The sequence below is a fragment of the Notothenia rossii genome, assembly GCF_949606895.1.
Source record: "Notothenia rossii genome assembly, chromosome: 4".
Classification (NCBI taxonomy): Eukaryota; Metazoa; Chordata; class Actinopteri; order Perciformes; family Nototheniidae; genus Notothenia; species Notothenia rossii.
The window spans coordinates 16,975,803-16,995,982 of NC_136902.1; the positions used below are offsets into that span (position 1 = coordinate 16,975,803).

At 42.1% G+C, this 20,180-nt stretch overlaps 1 protein-coding gene across 2 annotated transcripts in view; it reads right to left on the reverse strand.

Moving 5' to 3' along the window:
- Nucleotides 1–20,180, reverse strand: part of nkain4 (sodium/potassium transporting ATPase interacting 4) — a 43,006-nt gene that overhangs the window by 9,232 nt on the left and 13,594 nt on the right. For both annotated transcript variants that reach the window (XM_079673561.1, XM_079673560.1), the window contains exons 2-5: nucleotides 16,992–17,129; nucleotides 15,718–15,798; nucleotides 10,621–10,821; nucleotides 2,264–2,324 (exon numbers count right to left, since the gene is read on the reverse strand). In XM_079673561.1, coding sequence (XP_079529687.1) covers nucleotides 2,264–2,324; nucleotides 10,621–10,821; nucleotides 15,718–15,798; nucleotides 16,992–17,129 — 481 coding nt within the window. The remainder of the gene's footprint in view (nucleotides 1–2,263; nucleotides 2,325–10,620; nucleotides 10,822–15,717; nucleotides 15,799–16,991; nucleotides 17,130–20,180) is intronic.

Consider the following 20,180-nt stretch of genomic DNA (forward strand, 5'->3'; position numbering starts at 1 on the left):
AGAGACAGAGAGGAGAGGGAGAGAGCGAAACATTTCTAAAAACACACTAAAATTGGATTCTCATAGATGATTATTCCCACGTACTGTGGAGGAACCGAGAACTGGGATAAAGCCTATGCAGGAGAAGTAAAGAGAAGGAAAAGTTCTGAGCAGGAGGAGAGGTGCTGAGGCAGCCAGGGAGCTCAATGCAGAACATTTCTTTAATCTAAACATCAAATGAGAGTGGGAAAATGAGAGCGGGAAAATGAGAGTGGCAGAATGTTTCAGCTGGTTCCTGTGCAGCTTCCAGTGTGTGTGTCTTTGCACCTGTGTCTGCCTGAACAAATGTGTGTGTGGGTGTGTGGGCATGTATTCAAAGGGCTTATTGTAAATAACAAAGAGCTAGCAGTAAGCAATGTAGCAGAGATTTACTCCAGCACACCCTGGATTAGAGAAAAACCGAAAGATAATTAAAACCAATACAAATCCAATGTTATGTTCTCACCTCAGGCTTTTTTTTTTTTAACCAACATTTCCTTATTTCCGTTTTGATATGTTGATCTCTGAGTGTGAATGATCGTCAGTTCAAACAACACACAATCTGTTCCACACATTGGAAGAGCAAATTTAAAATGTTACAAGACAAAAGGAAGTCATTATGGAGAAAGTCCTTTTTTATTTTAGTTGACTCGACTTGCATGCTGAAATGGTATAGCCCTCCAGGGATTACTTAGGGGTGACTGGTGATTAAGTGGTACTGCCCAGAGCTGGGGGTGGTGATGCTAACCACTCACAGCCAGTGAATCTCTGGTATGTGACCACCACCAAAGAACTTCCATACCACTCGTCTACAGGAACACACACAGAAACCACATCACAAGTCCCCTAAATTACAAGAGTCAGCTGCTTAAGATACAATTAGTGCATGTACTGCTTTGTGCATTACGCTGTGTTCAAATAAAAATTGAGTTTGAGTGTCTTTTAAAAAAGGGATTGACATGATTACAACCCAGCTCAGGATACTTCATAATTAGTATTCTAACAATCACGTACAGTATGTGGGAATATTTCCCTGAGAAACTCCATTTAACCTGAACTAATCCTCACAGAGAGCATACATTCAGCCATTTGGTTTCAAAGCACTGACGAAAATGTTCTAAAGGCAGATTCTCATGCATGTGGACATCGCTATGCGTGTTGGAGAGTTACTGCGGTGCTAATCAGATATTTATGACTGCAACTAACCCTTAGATCGAATGTTTCCTGCCCTCTGATTGGCTAACCTCCAGCAGGACCTCTGACCTGCTGCCTATGAGGTCACAGCAGTCATTTATCACAAGTGTCGATCTAAGGTTTCCCCTTCTCTTATGACTCAGAGTCATTTCACGACCCCCTGTCTTCTTTTCCCACACCCTTTACACCTTAAACAGGACAGGGAAAGAATGAGAGTCAACTCCTGCCCTCATGTGACTCCATGTTAAAGGTTTAACGCAGACCAACTTACGCTGACACCGACATGAAATACAGTACTGAAAACACTGAGCAACCTCAGAGGAAGGATGTTCATGTCGGATTAGCTGCATTAGAGACAGGCACAAGGAAGGAAGGTGTGTTTATGAACAAGAGAGTGGGGGAGGTGCAGTCCTGCGGTATAAAAACAAGCCACCCTGAAAGGCGACAGACAGCTGGAGCGACAAACAAGGGGGCACATGGAGAGAAGAAAGTGAGAAAAGTGAAAGCCAGAGTACATTAAAGGAGGTCTACAACAACAGCGAGGACCACACAGACCGAGGAGGAGGAGGAGGAGAGAAGAGGCGACGAGAGGATACGTTGAAAGAGAAAGGAAAGAATTGGCTGAAGGAGGTGTGGAGAGGGAACACATGGCTGCTTCATTCTGGGGAAAGGGGGGAGAGAGAGAGGGTACAGCTGGCTGGGGGAGGAGAGGAGGGAGACAGGCGAGAGCTGAAGAGGTGGTAGTGTGGGGTGGGATAGGAAGTGAGGGAGATGAAGAAAGATGTAGCCCTGTTCTCCCCAATGAGGGTGTTTTCATCTCATCAGTGTAAGCAAAACTGAATGTGACTCTTATTGCAAGTCGCTTTGGATAAAGGCTTCAGCTGAAATGAAATGTAATGACCTGCAACGATTCATTAATTGTTGCAATGATCTGTTTCAAGAATGTGTGTGTGTGTGTGTGTGTGTGTGTGTGTGTGTGTGTGTGTGTGTGTGTGTGTGTGTGTGTGTGTGTGTGTGTGTGTGTGTGTGTGTGTGGGGTAAAGCAACTCACAGCTGTCCTCCTCCTCGGTGATAGCGCTGACAACATAACAGGCGTACACGAAGCCCAGGAGCTGTGAACACACAGGCAAACAAAGAGAGGTTAGACTCCGCAGAGCTGACAGTGTGCAGTTGATAAACAGCTGTGTGTTTGCTTTGATAGACAACAAGATACAGAACATCTGAAAAAAGGGGTTGTGTGGGGATGAAGCCTCAATTTTGAGAGATGGTGGGTTGGTGTTTGTTAGGGTTTCCTCAAGGGTAACCATCAAGCAAACAATTTACAGGACCCAGCAACAACATCAAATTCATATTCACTCTAAGGTTTTCTTCAACTCTTCAGAGTTTTATATTGCATCTTTCAGCTCATTGTTTTTGGTTTTACGCCCCGCACCGTCACCGTTTTGGTTCAGTCACTTTGCTCTTATCAACTTTATTTCTCTCCACAGCAGGCAGCAAAAAAACAGTTGGGAAAACCCAACCTATGCTATCTGCTAAGCACAACACAACAGACACACAAAGTCAGGGACTAGCTAGTGTTCCTAGCATTTAGCTGCTGAAGAACCATACATTTCCTTCAGGAGTTGGTTTAAGATAAAAAACAGAGCCGAAAGCAGCCACAGTCACACAACGGTTTGCTGATACTCGCCAGAACATCTTAAAAGGGTATCCTTTTTCAGTGTTTTTTTCACATCTCTACAGTGCTTTAGTGTAATAGCAGTGTTGGCTCACGGAAACAGGCTTCTCGAGTGTACATACAGTAGTTATGCACAAACACTACAGAAAGCAAAAAAGCTGCGCGGTGCTTATGACTGTATGTTGATGCTCGTGCGAGGAAGCAGAGCTGAGAATAGCCTGTGGAACTAGCAGATGGCTGTCTCAGAAACCATCACAGTGAGAGATAGACACTGAGAGACAGTCTCTCTCCACCCAGCCATCCATCCATCACTTGGCACTTTGCCATGCCAATTAAAACAGCATCGGGCACACTGCCCTCCTCGCACACTGGGTACACAAACACAAAACCCAAGAGGGGACTGACTGTCTGTGACGGTGCTTATTTTATATAACATTCATTCGAGCTATATCTTAACTATATGAAGTGCAGTTTGCATGACTTTCATTTCATTTCATCTCATTTGGGTTTTAATCCCGTTATTCATGAGTTTAATATTAGGGCTTGATTGAAGTCCACCCAGATGTAGATTAAATGTTTTATTTATGAATGAAACGCAGGTGTGGTGTCTAGTAGAAAAGCGGAGTGGGTCTGCCTCTGTGTGGGTTGGATAAGATACACACAACTGTTCTCTCAGCTTATCTCTCACTCAGTTTTCTCTCTCTAGTATGTAATTGCTGGTCTCACCCCTACCATTACAGTGGCGGTGAAATGGAGGTGAATTTGCATATGTATAAAATCAGTGTCAAACACAAGATGGTGTTAACAGCAGGGTGCACCCAGTTTTCAGTGTTATTGTGTCCGTGTGTGTTTTTCCTTTAAAAGTGTGAGCCAAGCGAGTAGGAGTTCATATCTATGCATGATTGCTGTTCCGTTTAGTTTCCATAAAGGGCTCTGATCAGTGTTGTGGTCTGGGATTGAGTCAAAGCCAATATGTCACAACAGAGGAGGCTTGAGACTGAGAAAAGTAAGGAATTGTTGGAAAGCATATAAACAGATGTCTGACAAATTAATAGAAAACTCAATATAAAGTGTTTCAGTAAGGTGTTGGGCCATAATGAGCCGCCAGAACAGCTTCAGTGTGGCATGTCATAAATGCTCTAAAGCTCCTTTCACATAAGCACTGCAACCCTGAAATTATCATTTAAATGACATTATTGAATAAATGAAACATTAACTACTGTAGGAGCTGCATGAGAGAATGAATATGTCTTTTAAACAGGATATCAACTGGTCTTTACCCTGCCAGTTTCATAGCACAACGTCTGCATAATGTCAGACTAAGCACCTCGGTGAGCCAGTGGCTGACGTTTTCATCGCGACTGGCTTGGAACTGGTAGAAACTAAACATCCAAGGATAAAGATGAAAGGAAGACACACAACAATGTCTAACTATGACAACTTCGAGATTTGGGAACATCTGTCCATTAGGATTGACATTGGAATCATCAGACTATACTTTATTAAATGTCAGGAGACTTGGTCGTTTAATACCAATTATGAACCGGCTATTTGACTGTCTTGTTATCTCCGTCATGTCATGCCTGCAGCGTCATCTTTCGTCTAAACCAAAGACAGATTTAAGGTTATTGAGAATGATTCTGACATTGACGACAATCTTGAGTTGTGTGCTACACGTTTGAAAAGGAAACGGTGGACAATTTTGGCTTTAGTAGGTGAATACTTGATACACAGATATATTTTAATTTGGGGTTGTGGTGGAGAACACTATTAGGCCAAGTTACGAACAGTAAAAGAAGCCCTGTGGAAAAACACAGCCCCCTCATTTCTTTCAATGAGAGCACTGTGTTGACGCAGCGGGAGTGCAGATGCAGAGCAGTCCAAGGGAAAAATGCAGGATCGTCCAAAAAAGAAAAACCTTAGCCTGATTGCACCCTCATAAATAGCAGTTAAGAAGAGACAGATGCAACACAACAGATATTCTATGACATTGTATACCTTTAATTAGTGAATGTCAAACCTTATCGCTGCTCAGTTAGGGGAAATGACCACCATTTGTCACTCCTTGCGATTCCATCTCCATGGGCTGATCCTAAACCATTCTGGCTTCTAGTTTTTCCTTTTTTATAGCTTAGTACATTTTATGTGAAGCTAGCAAGATCAGAAGTGAACACTTGTTGGCTTTTTGCTTGAGGCATTGCAGTCCTTAGCCAATATAGGTCAGTGTCCTCAATAACAAGTGACACTTCCACTTATATATCCTTGCATATTAAATAATCACACTCATAAATCCTCCCCACGCCCCCTCCCTACACACACAGTCCCCGGTTTCCTTCTTTGACTTCCCACCGTCACTTCTGGAGTTCAGGGATCATTATGGAGATTGATGCCAAATTAATTAAGCTCATAAAGCCCGCACATGTCCTCTGAGGCTTTATGTCAGTCTGCCTATGAGGACGTGCCATACTTAAGTCAACTCATTTAGCTGCCAATCATTTTTTCTTTTGCACTCTGCACTTTCTTGTTTAAGTTAGTACATTTTTAAACACAGGTCTCCACATCACTGTCACTCCACTATCTTCAAATCCTACTATCTTATCCTTTCTCTTCATCTATCTATGTGTCCTTGTTTTATTGTTTCAGTAAGTGTGGCCTTTCTGTCTGTAACCTCTGAAAGTTTTGAGTAGTTAACAATTATCTGTACAGCTAACAGAAGGAAGCAAGACAGCAGAAAACCAGTCACCAAAAGTTCAGCTCAAGATGTGGGAATACATCAAAAGCAAAGCTGTCCTCCGGTGGGCCTTGATTTACTATTTTCTTTGTTGCATAGGAAATAATAGACAAGTTGTTGATAGTTCAGCACTATCTTCTTCTCAAAGATAATGAGGGCCACAAGAAGTTCAAGGAAGAAAAACGTCAGGAGAAGAAGGCCAGCTTCTGAGCTAAAAAGGAAGGTTACTTGTATTTGCATAAGCTAATGAAGGTCAGGTGTATTCTGAATGTGCGAGTACAGAAAGATACAACTTTGACACTTTACTCATAAACATCAGTCTACTAGACATTTATTTAATGATTAGAAGCGTGCATTCACCCCACAACAATGAATCAGGGTTACAGTCACTTATTTGGATATCTATGTTGAGCCATTTCAACAAAGAAAGCTGTACTTTGAGCTAGATGCTAATATATTAATGTTAACATGCTTCTCATTACAACGCTTACATGCTTATATTAAGCTTGTATCATTTTTTGAGAATTTCTAGATCAGGAAATGCGTGCCAATTCATTTGGTAGATGTTGAGGTGTTTCTTGCTTGTGGCACTGAAAAGGTGCATAGGGATTTAAAAAGTAAGTAGGATTTCCATGTTTATTCTTCAGACAATTACATGGCAATACATTTCACACTTATAGATAACTGTGTACCTGAGTGGTGGACCAAACAAGCTAAAAATGCCCGACACTTGCTGAATGGGATTTATTGTTCTCGGTTTTATGTTAAAGTTAATTACATTTATATATATATCTCATATAGGTGAGAGGAGGAGCAGAAAGAGAGAGGGAGAAAGGGGTGGTCCAGATGTCTTGTAGGTTAATTAGGTGTGTGTGTGTGTGTGTGTGTGTGTGTGTGTGTGTGTGTGTGTGTGTGTGTGTGTGTGTGTGTGTGTGTGTGTGTGTGTGTGTGTGTGGGCAGCTGCAAGTTTAATGATAAAACAAGATGAGATAGGGACAGCAGGGACCATATCCACCTGTTCCTTTCCAAACACACGCACACCTATACTGCATACCAGACCACATGGGGTTGTTGAGAGCACTGATTTGCATCTTCCACATAACATAATTGCAATAACAGCAAGCACACAGACACAAGAGTTTGCCCTTACAGAAATGAAAGCTATAGCAACAAAGAAAAGACTGCCTGTTTGTCACATTCAGCCCCATATAGTAGACCGGACTCAGTGATGGGGAGAATTATGAGGCTCTCTGGACCAATAAAGGAATGGACAAACTGCGACACAGGCAGTCAAATAAAACAACAGATACATACTCAACAAGCACAAAGAAAACCAAACATGCCACTAGGGAAAGGTTTACTTCTTTAATGTTGTTTATTTTTAACTGACAAGTTCTCCTTTTTTCCCTGTTCTATTTCTTGCCAACTCTCAGAAGTTTAAGAAGACTAAATATTAAAAAATTAATCTGAAGAAAATCCATTGCCCCGCAAAACAGATTAACAATTAAAGCTCTTGGCGGAGACAGCCTTTGAAGTATAATGGCAGGCAGTCATATTTTTACGATGTACAGCGAGTAGCCTTTCACAATATTCAGAGGCACCGCTGGATACTAATTCTCTCTCCTCTGGTCTTCAGGTCTTTCTCTTCTCCTCCCCATTTTTGTACTAGCCAGCAGACCTAAAACTGCTCTGTATTACTGCATCAACCATCTTTTTATCCTGGGATCTTTATAATCCTTTGAAGCAGTTGCTGTAAAACGTATATAGCAGCAACAATTCAGGCATTCAGTGTCAGCGCTGACATATTGCAGAGATGCTTAATGCCATTATTACACTTGACAATGCATGGTCATTTCGGGTCTGGCCAAATTACGGCACTTCAAATAGAAGCACATCAAAGGTCCCTCCAGTTGGCTCCCCATGCAGCATGTGCACACTCCAAAACCCCATATTCCCCACAGTGGTGGTGGTTGTTTAACATGAGAGTTTCAAAAACACAACATGCACTAATGGACTTATCAAACAAAGCACCCTGACCTTTTGGATGAGTGCGGGGGTGAGTGGGGTTGCCATGCTGTTTTCATGCTGCTGAACTGAGTGAACCTGAACAACCACAAAACACGCACCGACCCTTTAGGCAAAGCACAGGCTCGAGCGCTGATCACAGGGGTCTGCCCACGCCGAGCCTGCTGAGGGGACCTTTCTAATAAACCATGGGCCCTTATCCGTCCCCCACCATGGCGTTACACAAGCTACACTTGAGACATGAGAGAGTCATCTCATTAGATCCAAAAAAGAACATGGGTGAAGGAGCAAAAGTGACAGTGAGTGAGAAATGCAGCGAGAGGGAAAAATGCAATTGTAATTTTTGTCATTGTTTGAGAGTTTGATTGACATGAAGGTCAAACAGAGTGAGATCTGGAAAGGAAAGAAGACAGGAGGAAAAACGAGCAAATGAGCAAATGAGCGAGAGAATGACGCAGTTCCTGCCATTATCAACTTCCACACAATCATACCAATTCAGGTTCCTAGGGAATAAAGGCACCAGATAAAAGGAAGTGCCTGTGGCAGCAATAACCTACACAAAATAATCAGATATCAATGTGTGTGTGTGTGTGTGTGTGTGTGTGTGTGTGTGTGTGTGTGTGTGTGTATGTGTATGTGTGTGTGTGTGTGTGTGTGTGTGTGTGTGTGTGTGTGTCCGCGCATTTTGTTAGAGGCTCACTAGCTCTGACAGCCCCTTGACATCTCTCACTTCTTCCTTTTGTGTGTAAGAGTTAAGTCTACAGATGTAAACTGAATTTCCCATCTTCCCTCCACCTCAACGGAGATGTTATCACAGACTTGACTGTTTTATTTAACAGCGAAGACGGTGCACAGGAGCAAAAAAGAGGACAGGATAATGGGAGGCTAGAAATAGATGTGTGTGGCTCTTCTGCTGATTTCACTGACAGGAAAATCAGCCTTTATCATGGTAGTAAAAGAAAACCAATAATACAAATATTTACTGTAGGTTTCAGTGAAGGAAACAAAGAACAGCAGAGATGGTGCAGAAATATTCCCCTCAGTGATGAATTTATGAATAATACATTATCCCAGTTTGAAAGTGTTTCCTCCACTTGAAGCTCATCTTTTAGACCTTTAAGTTACTTTTTGACTCTACTGAATGTAGCCTTTAGCGGCATTAGCAACACTGGCTGACTTTACCAAAGCTTCACTTCTGAACGATTTCCTTTTCGCTCATGATGAATCAGAGCAGATATTTGACAGTGATGGCTCCATTACAGGCCAATGGATCCACATTTTTCATCCTAATGAAACATGCTCCTTAGAGCAAAAACTAAATATTTAATGGCCTCCCACTGCAACCTTGAAACCCCCCTGAAAAGGACAAAGGGACATCCCACTTTTTCGCCTGATTTGTTTCATTCACTCCCTCAACTTCCTCTTTGTGTCTGGCCCTCTGTTTTAACTTCACACACCAGATGGTTTATTACACAGAACCATCTGAGAAGCCGTCATTGGAAACTCTAAGGAAAAGGGCAGGCTCTTGCAAAAAAATACTTGGCAGGTGATTTGATGAACCATCTGTCAATCAAATCCTTGGCGTAGACAGTCAGGAGAGACGCAGACCATCTTTTGCGTGAGGACAAGCCTTCGGTGCCCTTATCTGCTCTTCTTTCAATAAATAAAATAATAATTGAACTGATGCTACAGCGACATCGTCTCACAAGTTGCATCACGCACACCTTAACTACAACCTTAGCTGCCAGTGGCTCCTCACAGGACACCCATTGGTTTAAACAGCTGGTGGTTTGGACACAAACAAATAACTTTTTTTTAATCTTAGTATATCTTGTGATATTGCGATTATTCATCTGCCATGCAAGGTAACCTCTGAGAGGAAAAAGGACAAAACAAAACAAAAGTAGACATCTCCAAGGACTTATATTCAAAGAGGTACTTTTAGCCTGAGAAGGAAGTAAGGGTACAAGGAGTATGATGCCATTTGTGACACATGGGACATCAGTAAAAATGTTCCTTCTCCTTACAGGGACTGTTGGAGATGGTGTTGAATGCTTGGTTGAACATTACATGTAAAAGTGTGGGCAAAAGTGTTGCCGTAACTTGTACATGTGAGGCAAGGAGTAAACCAATTCATTACCTATAGTGAAGGCACCAATGAGGTTCAGTGAGAGGCTATAAAGTCAGGTCAGCCATTTTATTACCTTACCCTCCATGGGGGTGATGGGATGAATGTTACAATCCAGCGCTTCTCAACACTGGGTCCTTCTGCTAGTCTTTTTTCTATTCTAGCATGAACTTAACTGCTTTCAATGTGCTTTCTCAGGTAATAAGATTAAATGGTAAGAATGAAAACCAACAGGACTCTGAAACCCACTGAAGGTTGATGAAGCTGCTATGTTAGCTTGGATGTGTTTATGTGCATTGCAATGGAGTCAAAGTTTGGTAAGTCAATGCTACTGTGAGCAAATATTTGTATTGTTCATGTCTGAACCCAACTACCCGCTGTGCTGGCAGCTAAGAAGGTCCTGGCCCTCGCTCATTACGAGGATTAGCTAGTCATACATGAGTGTGTGTTAATGTGTATGCTGGCAGGATGTGTGTTTCTGGTGTATTCATCCAGTGCTGTACGGAGAGGACAATAACAGTCCTTCCAGTGTTTGAATAACCTGTTAGCAGCTGGCAGGTCTGAACCTCAGCCAGACAAAACAACAGATCAATTTTTCATTCAGTGACCGGGGCACAAGAAGGGAGGCTGTGATAGACAAATTAACAGACCGCTGTGGAAGTTTACTGAAGAAAGCGCTTGAGGCGAAAACCAAAACATCAACTTTCTTCCTATCATGTTCACCTTTCTGAATCCCACAGAGGTTGAGGAATCCGTCTAAAATGTGGGATATGATCACTGCCTGTGAGATGACATGTCCCTGCATGTGAATGTGTCAGTGCTACAGTCACATAACCAACTTGTACTCACGGCAATGAGAATCTGTGCGCCGCTATGCATGACCTCGATGTACTGGTAGTCCATGAGGCAGCCCATGACAGTGATGTAGGAGTGGCTCTCCGTAGTGTGGACCCCTGGAGCCTGAGGCATCTCTCTCCTCACACAACCCGGCCCGTGCTCGCTCCACCAAGAGTGATGTGCTGAGATGTTGAATGTCAGCAGGTCACTGTCCTGAAAGCAGAAAAAACAATACTTTCTTTGCAAGGAGTCTATGCATAACTTATGATGTACATGTATTCTTTATGAGAAAAACAAGGCTGAATCACAGGTCATGTTGTACGAGAGGAGAGGCAGGGGTTTTATCTCAGGAAACTTGCAACGGTGTTAGTATTCTGTCTCTGTGACACAGCTAGATGCTAAAGTCAGCAGGTCAGCATGCTGAAACGCTCAACAAGGCCACGTTGAAATACTGATGCTAAGCAGTTATAAAGTTTCCTAAGCCTGATATAAATGTCAGAGTCCATTCAATACTAACTGAAGGAATTATCTGAAAGACTTCTGCTGTTATAATGAAGGTTTATGGATATTAGTTTTTTGTGCTCAAAACTTGAAAATGTCATTCAAAATTGCTGTGTCTTTCCAAGAACAATGCACTTGTTTTCTTAATGCAAATCCATAGAAACCACAGTAAACTGTTTTATTTTTGAACTACCGGTACTTACTAATGAATAAATCATTGCTTTTTCAACATTTTGACACTGTGTTTTGTGGTTCATCCAGAGTAACAGGGACAGGAAATAAAGGTTTCTGTTGAGTATTTTTAAATGGGATTTTTTTTTTTAAAGTGCTTTGAGCACAACAGCTCAAACTTAATTCACCTCCACCGTATTGGGGTGAAGAATCAACTCTGAGAACCAGGGCAAATGAAACTAAAAATATCAGTAGGGCTAGACAGCATAGGTATATCATAATATAATGTAATATATGTCCTTTTTATATAATTTGGGTGACTGCCCTTTGAATAGTCTAAGTGAATATTGACAGAACATATGACCTGCCTGAAGCCCACGGGACACAGGTTACGAGGACAAAAGCCTTTGTTAGACTAAGCCAACAAACTTTTTAGAGTGAACTTTTATGACTTCTGAAAGTGCACCAAATGATTACTACAGCTTTTAAATCTAGCATTTGATTCATGTGCTCTTGTACACCCAGGTGATGTTTAATCTGCACAGAGCCATATGAGCCCACGCATACAGACGTATGGACGCTCACACCAATCAATACCTCAATACAGCAATCTAACCCCGCATCTGCCCCCTCGGTGACGAGACATGCATTATTAACAGAGCCGAGCGCTGTCAGGAAACATCTCTGATTCCTATCAACCCCCACTCACATTAACATGTAAACCTCGACAACACAAACTTATCGCTGGAATCAACAGCTGTCAACAACAGACGTCTGCAGACAGTGGGAAAGAACAGGAGTCATGAACGATATTAAAAAGAAGCCATTGTATATTATTCCTGTTTTTTTTCAGGTTGATTATTCCTCGTTCCCGTTTCCGTCAGAGTAGCAAAAACAAGGGCGGCTGAAGGTCAGAAGGTAGAATTGTGAAGACTAATGACTTGACAGATGCCATTGATTGAGCCTGCGAGCTAGGGAAACCATCTCTATCTAAGCTGTAGCTTCGCTCACAACTGCAGGACATTAAAGTCAATATTGAAGCTTTTGGCAACTTACTGTCAGAAGTGGTATTGTTATGCTCCCATGCACCCTAAAGCACAAATCAATCCCTCATCATCACAGATTCAAGGTTAGTCTGCTTATACTGCTCCAACTATTTTCTTTATTAAAGTCAAGATATATTTAGAGACAATCCTATTATTGGAATCATTAGAGATATGGGGCGGTCTATAAAGTTAAAGATCAAGTGATTTTAAACTCTATTTATTCATGATTTATTATTTCTGAAATACAGAGAAGAGAGTTTATGTTTGTGTGATCACTGGGGCAAACCTGAGGGCTAACTGGGGTTGTAGACTCTTCAGGCTCTGATGAGGGTCTCATATAGACTTTACATAAAGGTGTGCATGCCATGTACAGTCGCTGCAAATTGATTAATTCACCCAATCAAAAGAGATTGTGTTGAGGGGGGTCTGCATGACTCAAATACAATCAGCAGTTACTTTGTGTGTATGCTGTGAGAAAGAGAGGCAAGAAGACCACTGAGGCGGACAAATCTGAAACTAACAATTGTTAATTGTTAGTTTTCTGGTTGAAATTACAACTGATATATGAAAACAAGGCAGTACAGATCAAACTGAACACAGAGCCACCTCTCAAATTTCTACTTCATGCTCATGAAGTTAATCCACAAAATGGATATAAATACATTTTATCGAATGTGTAATCAGTTTTATTGGCAATCTATATGAGCGATTACAGCGATAGAAGCACTGTTGGACCGTGTGATTAATTCACACAAGAGGATTGATTTATTCACCCAACAACAATACAAAAACAGCTTTAACAAGACATTACAGCTATCTGTAGATCCATCCAATAGTTGTTGGGATTATTTCAATCAAGACCAAAGAGGTGCTTCGGCAACTTCCATAGAACTCAGCCTCTAGCTTGGCTTCAAATCTGAATATATAAAAATACAGACAGATAATATGTTTTCTATACAAGCAAGTGACTCTTTGTTTTGTCAATGGTTATATGCTGATATCAGAAGAGAGATATGTTTCTATAAAATATGCTTATCATTAGATTTTCTGTGAAACAAAGCTCAGTGTGGAGTGTGACAGAATCTGTTTCTAATTCAGACAGCTCTCTGCTGACATCCAAAGACTCTGTGTCTGCGGTCAGTGTGTGCAGAGTGTGAGATGTAATGAATAAAAAGAGAAGTGGTAAAGGACTGGGGACTGTTTAAAACAGAGGTTTGTGTAGAGTAGCAGGGGTCTGTCTGTCAGTCTGTCTTGCACCGTGGGGGAGGGGATGAAGGATCAATAGGAGGTGACAGAGCATGTGGCATATGACTCCAACAACCTACCCCCTCACATAGAGGGCCTGGTTACCCTTACACGTTCAAACTTACACAAATACATGCAAACACATACATGCAGACACAACCTTCAGAACAGTCCTGTCAACATCTGTCAAGGCTAGCTGAACAGAATTTGCTGACTCGGTTTTATGATAAACTATGTTGGGGACCTCTCAGAAAGCTGCGTGCCAAAAATGTTCGTGCATGTTTAGCTGGGGTGTGGGTGTGGGTGTGTGTGTGTGTGTGCGATCCATTAGCCAGCTCTCGTCCTGGCCACCATATGCAGAGCTGGGAGCCCAGGCTGGCTCCATCTGTCGGGTTAATGCCCAGCCGCAGCCCCAAGCAGCTGGCCCGTACAAGCCTCATTATTCTAGCATGCAGGAGCACACACAACAAACACACACATGTAGTGGACACACAGACATATGCAGAGAGACACAGACACACTTGATGGTCTATCACACAATGACAAAGTCACCAGAGCTTGGGAAGGTGTGTCTGAAATTCATTTTCTGAACGTTGTCTACATTAATTAATTATTCCCAATGGTCAGGCAGGCATTTGGGCCAGATATCCATCAATAGCCAGTGAAGAAGGAGAGGAGGGTGGGGGGAGTGGAGAGGAGAGGAGTATGCTACAATTAAAAAGGCAAGGTAGAAAACTTGCGAAATGTGCGGAATACATTTAAAAAGATCAAAGGAGCAGTGAGCAGAGGGGGAGAAGACAAGATGTCAGGAGGAAGAGGGTGGATACGTTTACAGGTTGAGAGGTGACCACCCAAACACTTCTCTTTGTCTGGATAAATATGCATCTAATCTGCACTCGGGAACCACAGGGGGGCTCTAAAGATTTAAGAGAGTGTGTGTGTGCGTGGTGGCTTGGGAAGGAGGATTTTTTTCCAGATTATTTACCTATTAAGCTTTAAGCTTCCACTTGAAACTCAACAGGGAGGTAACCGTCCTGCTGTCAGCAGAGATGCAGCACACAAACATTAAAGAAAGAGAGACGTTCTTCGGGGCCAAATGAGGCTCTGCTGAGCCGTTGTTTGTGTCTTCGGTACAGATTCCTAAAGCTCAGGGAGTGATTTATAGTTCAGTGTAGGATGTGTACTAGATGGCTGTGTAACGCAGTCATTATGTACCACAAGTAATCATGTTTACTTGGACTGCATTTGCTATTTTCATGCGGGCGTTCAGGCCTGACATAGGCAAAGAGCACCTGCAGCATATCTAATCATAGCTGAAATGTATGCTCAGAGCTGATAAACCTCAAGAATGTTTCAATTATGCTATTCTATTTCACAACAACAATTCAGAGAAGATATGTCTGGTGTAATAAAAAACATTGGCACAGGGTCAGAATATAGCTGAATAATTTATAGGGGAAAGAATCTCTGATATGAGGCTTTTTTTAAGCAAAAACAAAAAAGAAATTATGTTTTTGTTTTTTTGACAACCATCAATCCCTCTTTTGGTGCCTTTCTTTGTTGTCTCATCAGAATCAGAATCCGAATACCTTTATTAGTCCCACAGAGGGGAAATTTCCATCGTTACAGCAGGAAAGAGCCACAGACAGCTTAATGTTACCTATGTTAAGAAAAGTACTAAGTTATGATATAATAAAAATATTATATTATATTATATAGACAGATTAACTCATGATAAGCTAAATATACTACATATAAACCTGTAAAAGTTAACTTAACAGTTCGATGTTGTAACTACAATCAGTATTTTTCTAAGGGTACTGACATGTTAATTTATCTCAATCAATGGTGTCAAAAATGGTCCTGATCTAGACTAATATGCTGGCTGATTTAAGTGATGTGCTATATAGAAGCGCGACATCGGGTATGAAGAAAATTCTCATTACGTCCAAAAACAAAAAAACATAAGTTTACTAACGTTTAACTCTAGAATACTAAGATATAAATCAAGCTTCAATCCGCCACCAGCCTGAAACCGTGACCTCAGAAAGAAGAACATTCATCACATTACAGACAAAGCCACCCCACTTCGCTAAGAGAGGCACAACGAAATATTCGGAGGAAACAGCAGAAGGAAATGTCTCACCTTGGACAGGCCGCCTACGTCCAGGTAGAAGCAGATGATGAAGACGTTCCAGGCCACCCACAGAGCGGCCCATACGGTGTACTGCAGGGCAGAGACAAAGACAGATTAGCACCATAGAAACTACACAAACTGAACAAAGCAGGATGTGAAGGATGATAACGAAAATGGCAGGTAACCCCTTAAGCAAGACAAGTCAGTGGACAGCATCCTATCCCACACACACATATTCTCAAATGGGTTAATACCCATCATTTGTAAACACAGTACACACAAATACATTTGTTTCTATAAAAAGGGGCTAGTGAGTTCAGCCAGTTTATTTGAGCCCTGAGGGAGCATCCCACATTTTTACTGCTCAGACTGAATAAGGGTTACGACTTTATAAAAGTGTGCAGTCAGAGAGCCAACTGATGACAGACATGGATTGCATACACTGAAACTGTGTAAAAGACTCATCATTGTGAAGGTTGTGAAATCCTCTGACTCACGATGAATCCCTATGTTTAAAATGTCAGAGGAAGAGCGGAGGGCAAGAGTAGCTTTTCGTAAAAACATACATGTTGGATCATGAAACCCCTTAGCTTGCTCTCTCCCTTTTTCCACTTGACATGGAACAATAGCTCTGCTGCCGCTCCTTCCTGTCCTCCCTTCCTCTGTTTCTTCATCTTTTTCCTGTGTGGCTCTCGTTTTTCCTTCTATATCTCCCCTGTCTCTCTTTATTTACTCTATTTTCCTCGTATCTCTTTTTCCCTTCCCCAATCCTTTCCTGTCATTACTATCACCATCTGTGCCTACACTTACGCAACTCAAAATAGGCTTTTAAAGCATACGGTATGGTTTAATATAAAAAGTAAAGTGCATAAAATAATATTTATGTCGCGTAGACGTGGCTCTTTATACCAAAGCCAGTACAACTAAAGGCAGCATATGCTTGGCACCGTGTTTCAAAGAATGACCTTCTCTGTCCAGAAATTCGACAGAGTATAAATCTGATGAGCTTCTTATCCCCCCCCCCCCCCAACACAGCCACCCCCTTTAATTATCCCTAATTATCGCGGGCTTAGAGTGATTTAAGGGTGTCACACAATGCACAAGAGAGTGCTGCACACTTTGCAATTAAAGAGGAAAGGCAGCAACATGTCCAATCAAATTCAAAGGCAGAGGACTAAGGCAAAGTGAAGTGACACTGCTTAACAAAAACCCTGAGGAACAGGATTATGTGACAGACTGTACAGAGTTTCACAAAAACCCCTTCTCTTCAGTCACGTACTCACCACCACAATGTAGCGCGGCCGGTACTGGATGGTTCCAAAGAGGCCGAGGATGACCATGATGATGTGGAGGAAGTTGGCAAGGATTGGGGCCCATTGGTAACCCAGGAAGTCAAAGACCTGCCTTTCTAAACCCAAGACCTAAAGGGGGAGAAAAAGAGAACGATCAAATGTTCAAATCAGGTTGGTATATCCTGGAAGCAAAGTGACTCTCCAGCTGCAAAAGATACACAATCCAAGACAAATTGCAGCCTACATACACACACTGGCAACTTGATGATGTACTGTATATATCACCTTACAGCAATTGCTACAAAATCCTACATACAGCAAGCTGAAAGGAAAAGCTTGAGTGGTTTGGGCCTCCAACTGCGGGAGCGCCAGAGGTGAACACTGTACGTTTTATAAAATAAACAATGACGGATTTATCGATTCAACCCCTGCTGAGCTAAAGAGCCTCTCACTATTTCCACCTTTCCTGCCAATGGCCTCCAGGAATGAGAATGCTCTGGGAACTTTATGGGAGGTGAAGTCTTTCCTTAATAATACCACTGCAGTGAGCTTAGACGCTTCATGAAATATGTGCATGCAAACAACGTGTTTACACTCACATGCATTAGCAGAGGTAAACCCTCTTTAATGAAAAGAGAAATACCTCAGTATTCCCAATTCAGGTTCACTCTTATCCCCACCTACATCAACAAAGGTTACAGGCTAATTATTTTTGCATTGATTAATTAATGTAGGTGCCTTTTTTTCTATTACCCTTCCCTCTACCTGAGCCCTGTGTGTGCAAGATTTCATGAAACAAAGCAATCTGAAGCTTTAAGACTGTGAGTCTCTATTTGCATCAACTCAATTAGCATGCTATTTGGGTGTAAAAACAGGGGAGAGGGGGGGTGAACCATTCAATTAGAATTCTATCACCAAACCAATTCCATTCCCAGTGTGTGTATTTTCGTGTGTGTGTTTCTCGAGCAACGATGTGTTTCGTTGTGTGTCGACATGTCATTTCCATCCAAGCGCGTGAAGATGGATGAGGGAGGGATGAATCTCGTCTCTCCCGCACTGATAGGAACACACCATCGAGCACATTCACACAAACACACACACACACACACAAACGCGATGCACAGGCGTGGCTGCTCTTCCTAATGTAATGGAAATGTTACCAGCAACCCAATGAGACGTTGTGACAGGCAGGGGAGGGAGATGATCAAATACTGAATGATAATTAAAAATGAACACTCTTTCTCACAGGGGGCGAGGGTGATAACTCCACAGACAGGGTGCGAGCGACAGAGGTCGTGGTGAGTGAACTGCAACCTGCACCAATATCATACCAAAGTCAAGGAAGGGCTCAGCAATTCAAAGATAAAAGATTCACTCTAATGGAAGGAGGAGAAAAAACAAAAACAGCCTGGAAACAAAATTGAGATGGATGTGGAGAGTATTATATACAAAGATGGTAAACAGATAAATGGAGAGATGCTAGAAAATGCAGAGAAAACCACAAAGGAAATTTCTAACGTAGAACAACTGAGCTCCCTCCCACTTAATAACCTCTGTTTATTCCTTGGATAGAGGGCAGAGGGACATTAACTAAGTCAAAAGAGTCAAACATCATGTGGTCAGCTCTAGGAGGAGATTAGCAAAGATGAGGGGAAGTTACATTTGTTGGTCTTTGGGAATTTACAACCTTTGAGAGGTTAATAAACAGCTTTGGCTTTAAGACGCATGGCTGGGCAAACAGGGATGGTTCTGTAACTGACAAAGGAAGCCCCAATGTGCCACATTATGTTTAACCATAACTGTTTTTAGAATATCAAATAGCTTACGATGCCCATCTCCCCTAAAATAATTGTAGCTCTCTCTCTGCATGGCATAACAATGTTTTTGGGTGGAATTAGTTTTGCCCGTGTTAGAGTCATTTCAGCTAAGCTATCAGAATGTCCTCTGGTAATATTGGTGGGAAATATAAATATCCAACGGCTTTGCGAAAATCTGTAAAGCTTTTATTCCATTTGGCTGGATAAAACTATGACCGTTAGTTCTTCACTAGCTAGTACCATTTTCGTTAATTGCAATAATGTAAAAACAATTTCATTTAGGGAAAGCTCATTTACACCTCTTCATCTTATTAAAATTGGATTAAATAATTTATGTTAACTGTAAAATATTGTGTCCCCTTCCCTGCTATTTTAGTCACCATACACTGCTAACTATTATTCAAACATTCACGCAAACACATATTTTCTGTGTGCACACATGCATTCCTACGTGGACTGCTGCCCCAGTTCAGGGCAATAGTTATGCTAATGAGCAACACACACACACACACACACACACACACACACACACACACACACACACACACACACACACACACACACACACACACACACACACACACACACACACACACACACACACACACACACACACACACACACACACACACACACACACACACACACACACACACACACACACACACACACACACACACACACACACACACACACACACGATGTATTCATTACATGGCCATGGACCCTTCCCTGAAATATTTCCACCAGTCATTCAATCAAATAAGTGTATAGGTATGAGGGACCGGTGTGAGGGAGTGTGTATGTGTGCATGCTCCACTGAGATGCTGTAGTCAGCCTATCACGTTCACTGCTAACTCAATAATCCACCAAGATGACAACAATCAATCAGGAATAGAAAGGCCTCTGCCCACCCAGACACACATACGGGCACACACACATACACAATCACACAAACCCATGTGGCACAATTAGCCCGCAATTCATAGGAAGCAGGTTACAGGAGAGTGGGGTAGAATTTGATCAAAAGATACCAATGCTCTTCCAGGAATAGAGTGCCGGCTACATAACGGCCCGTAAAAGCCTCCCACCGAGCTCCCGCAGCACAAATGACTCCCTCTAGGGTGACGGAATCTCTTAAGTGTGTATTTTGGTTTTGTGTGTGTGTATATGTGGAGAAGCATGTTGCCCGCACATACCACTCCTCCCACCATAAATACTCAGCAATTAGGGGATGGTACGACAGCAGGATGCAACAAGCCCCTCTTTCAGCTTCACCCATCCTTTGTTGTTCTGTTCTCTTCTCTCTTGTCATTTGTTATTTACCATTAATTATTCTCTCCGTTAGCAATCTGATACAACA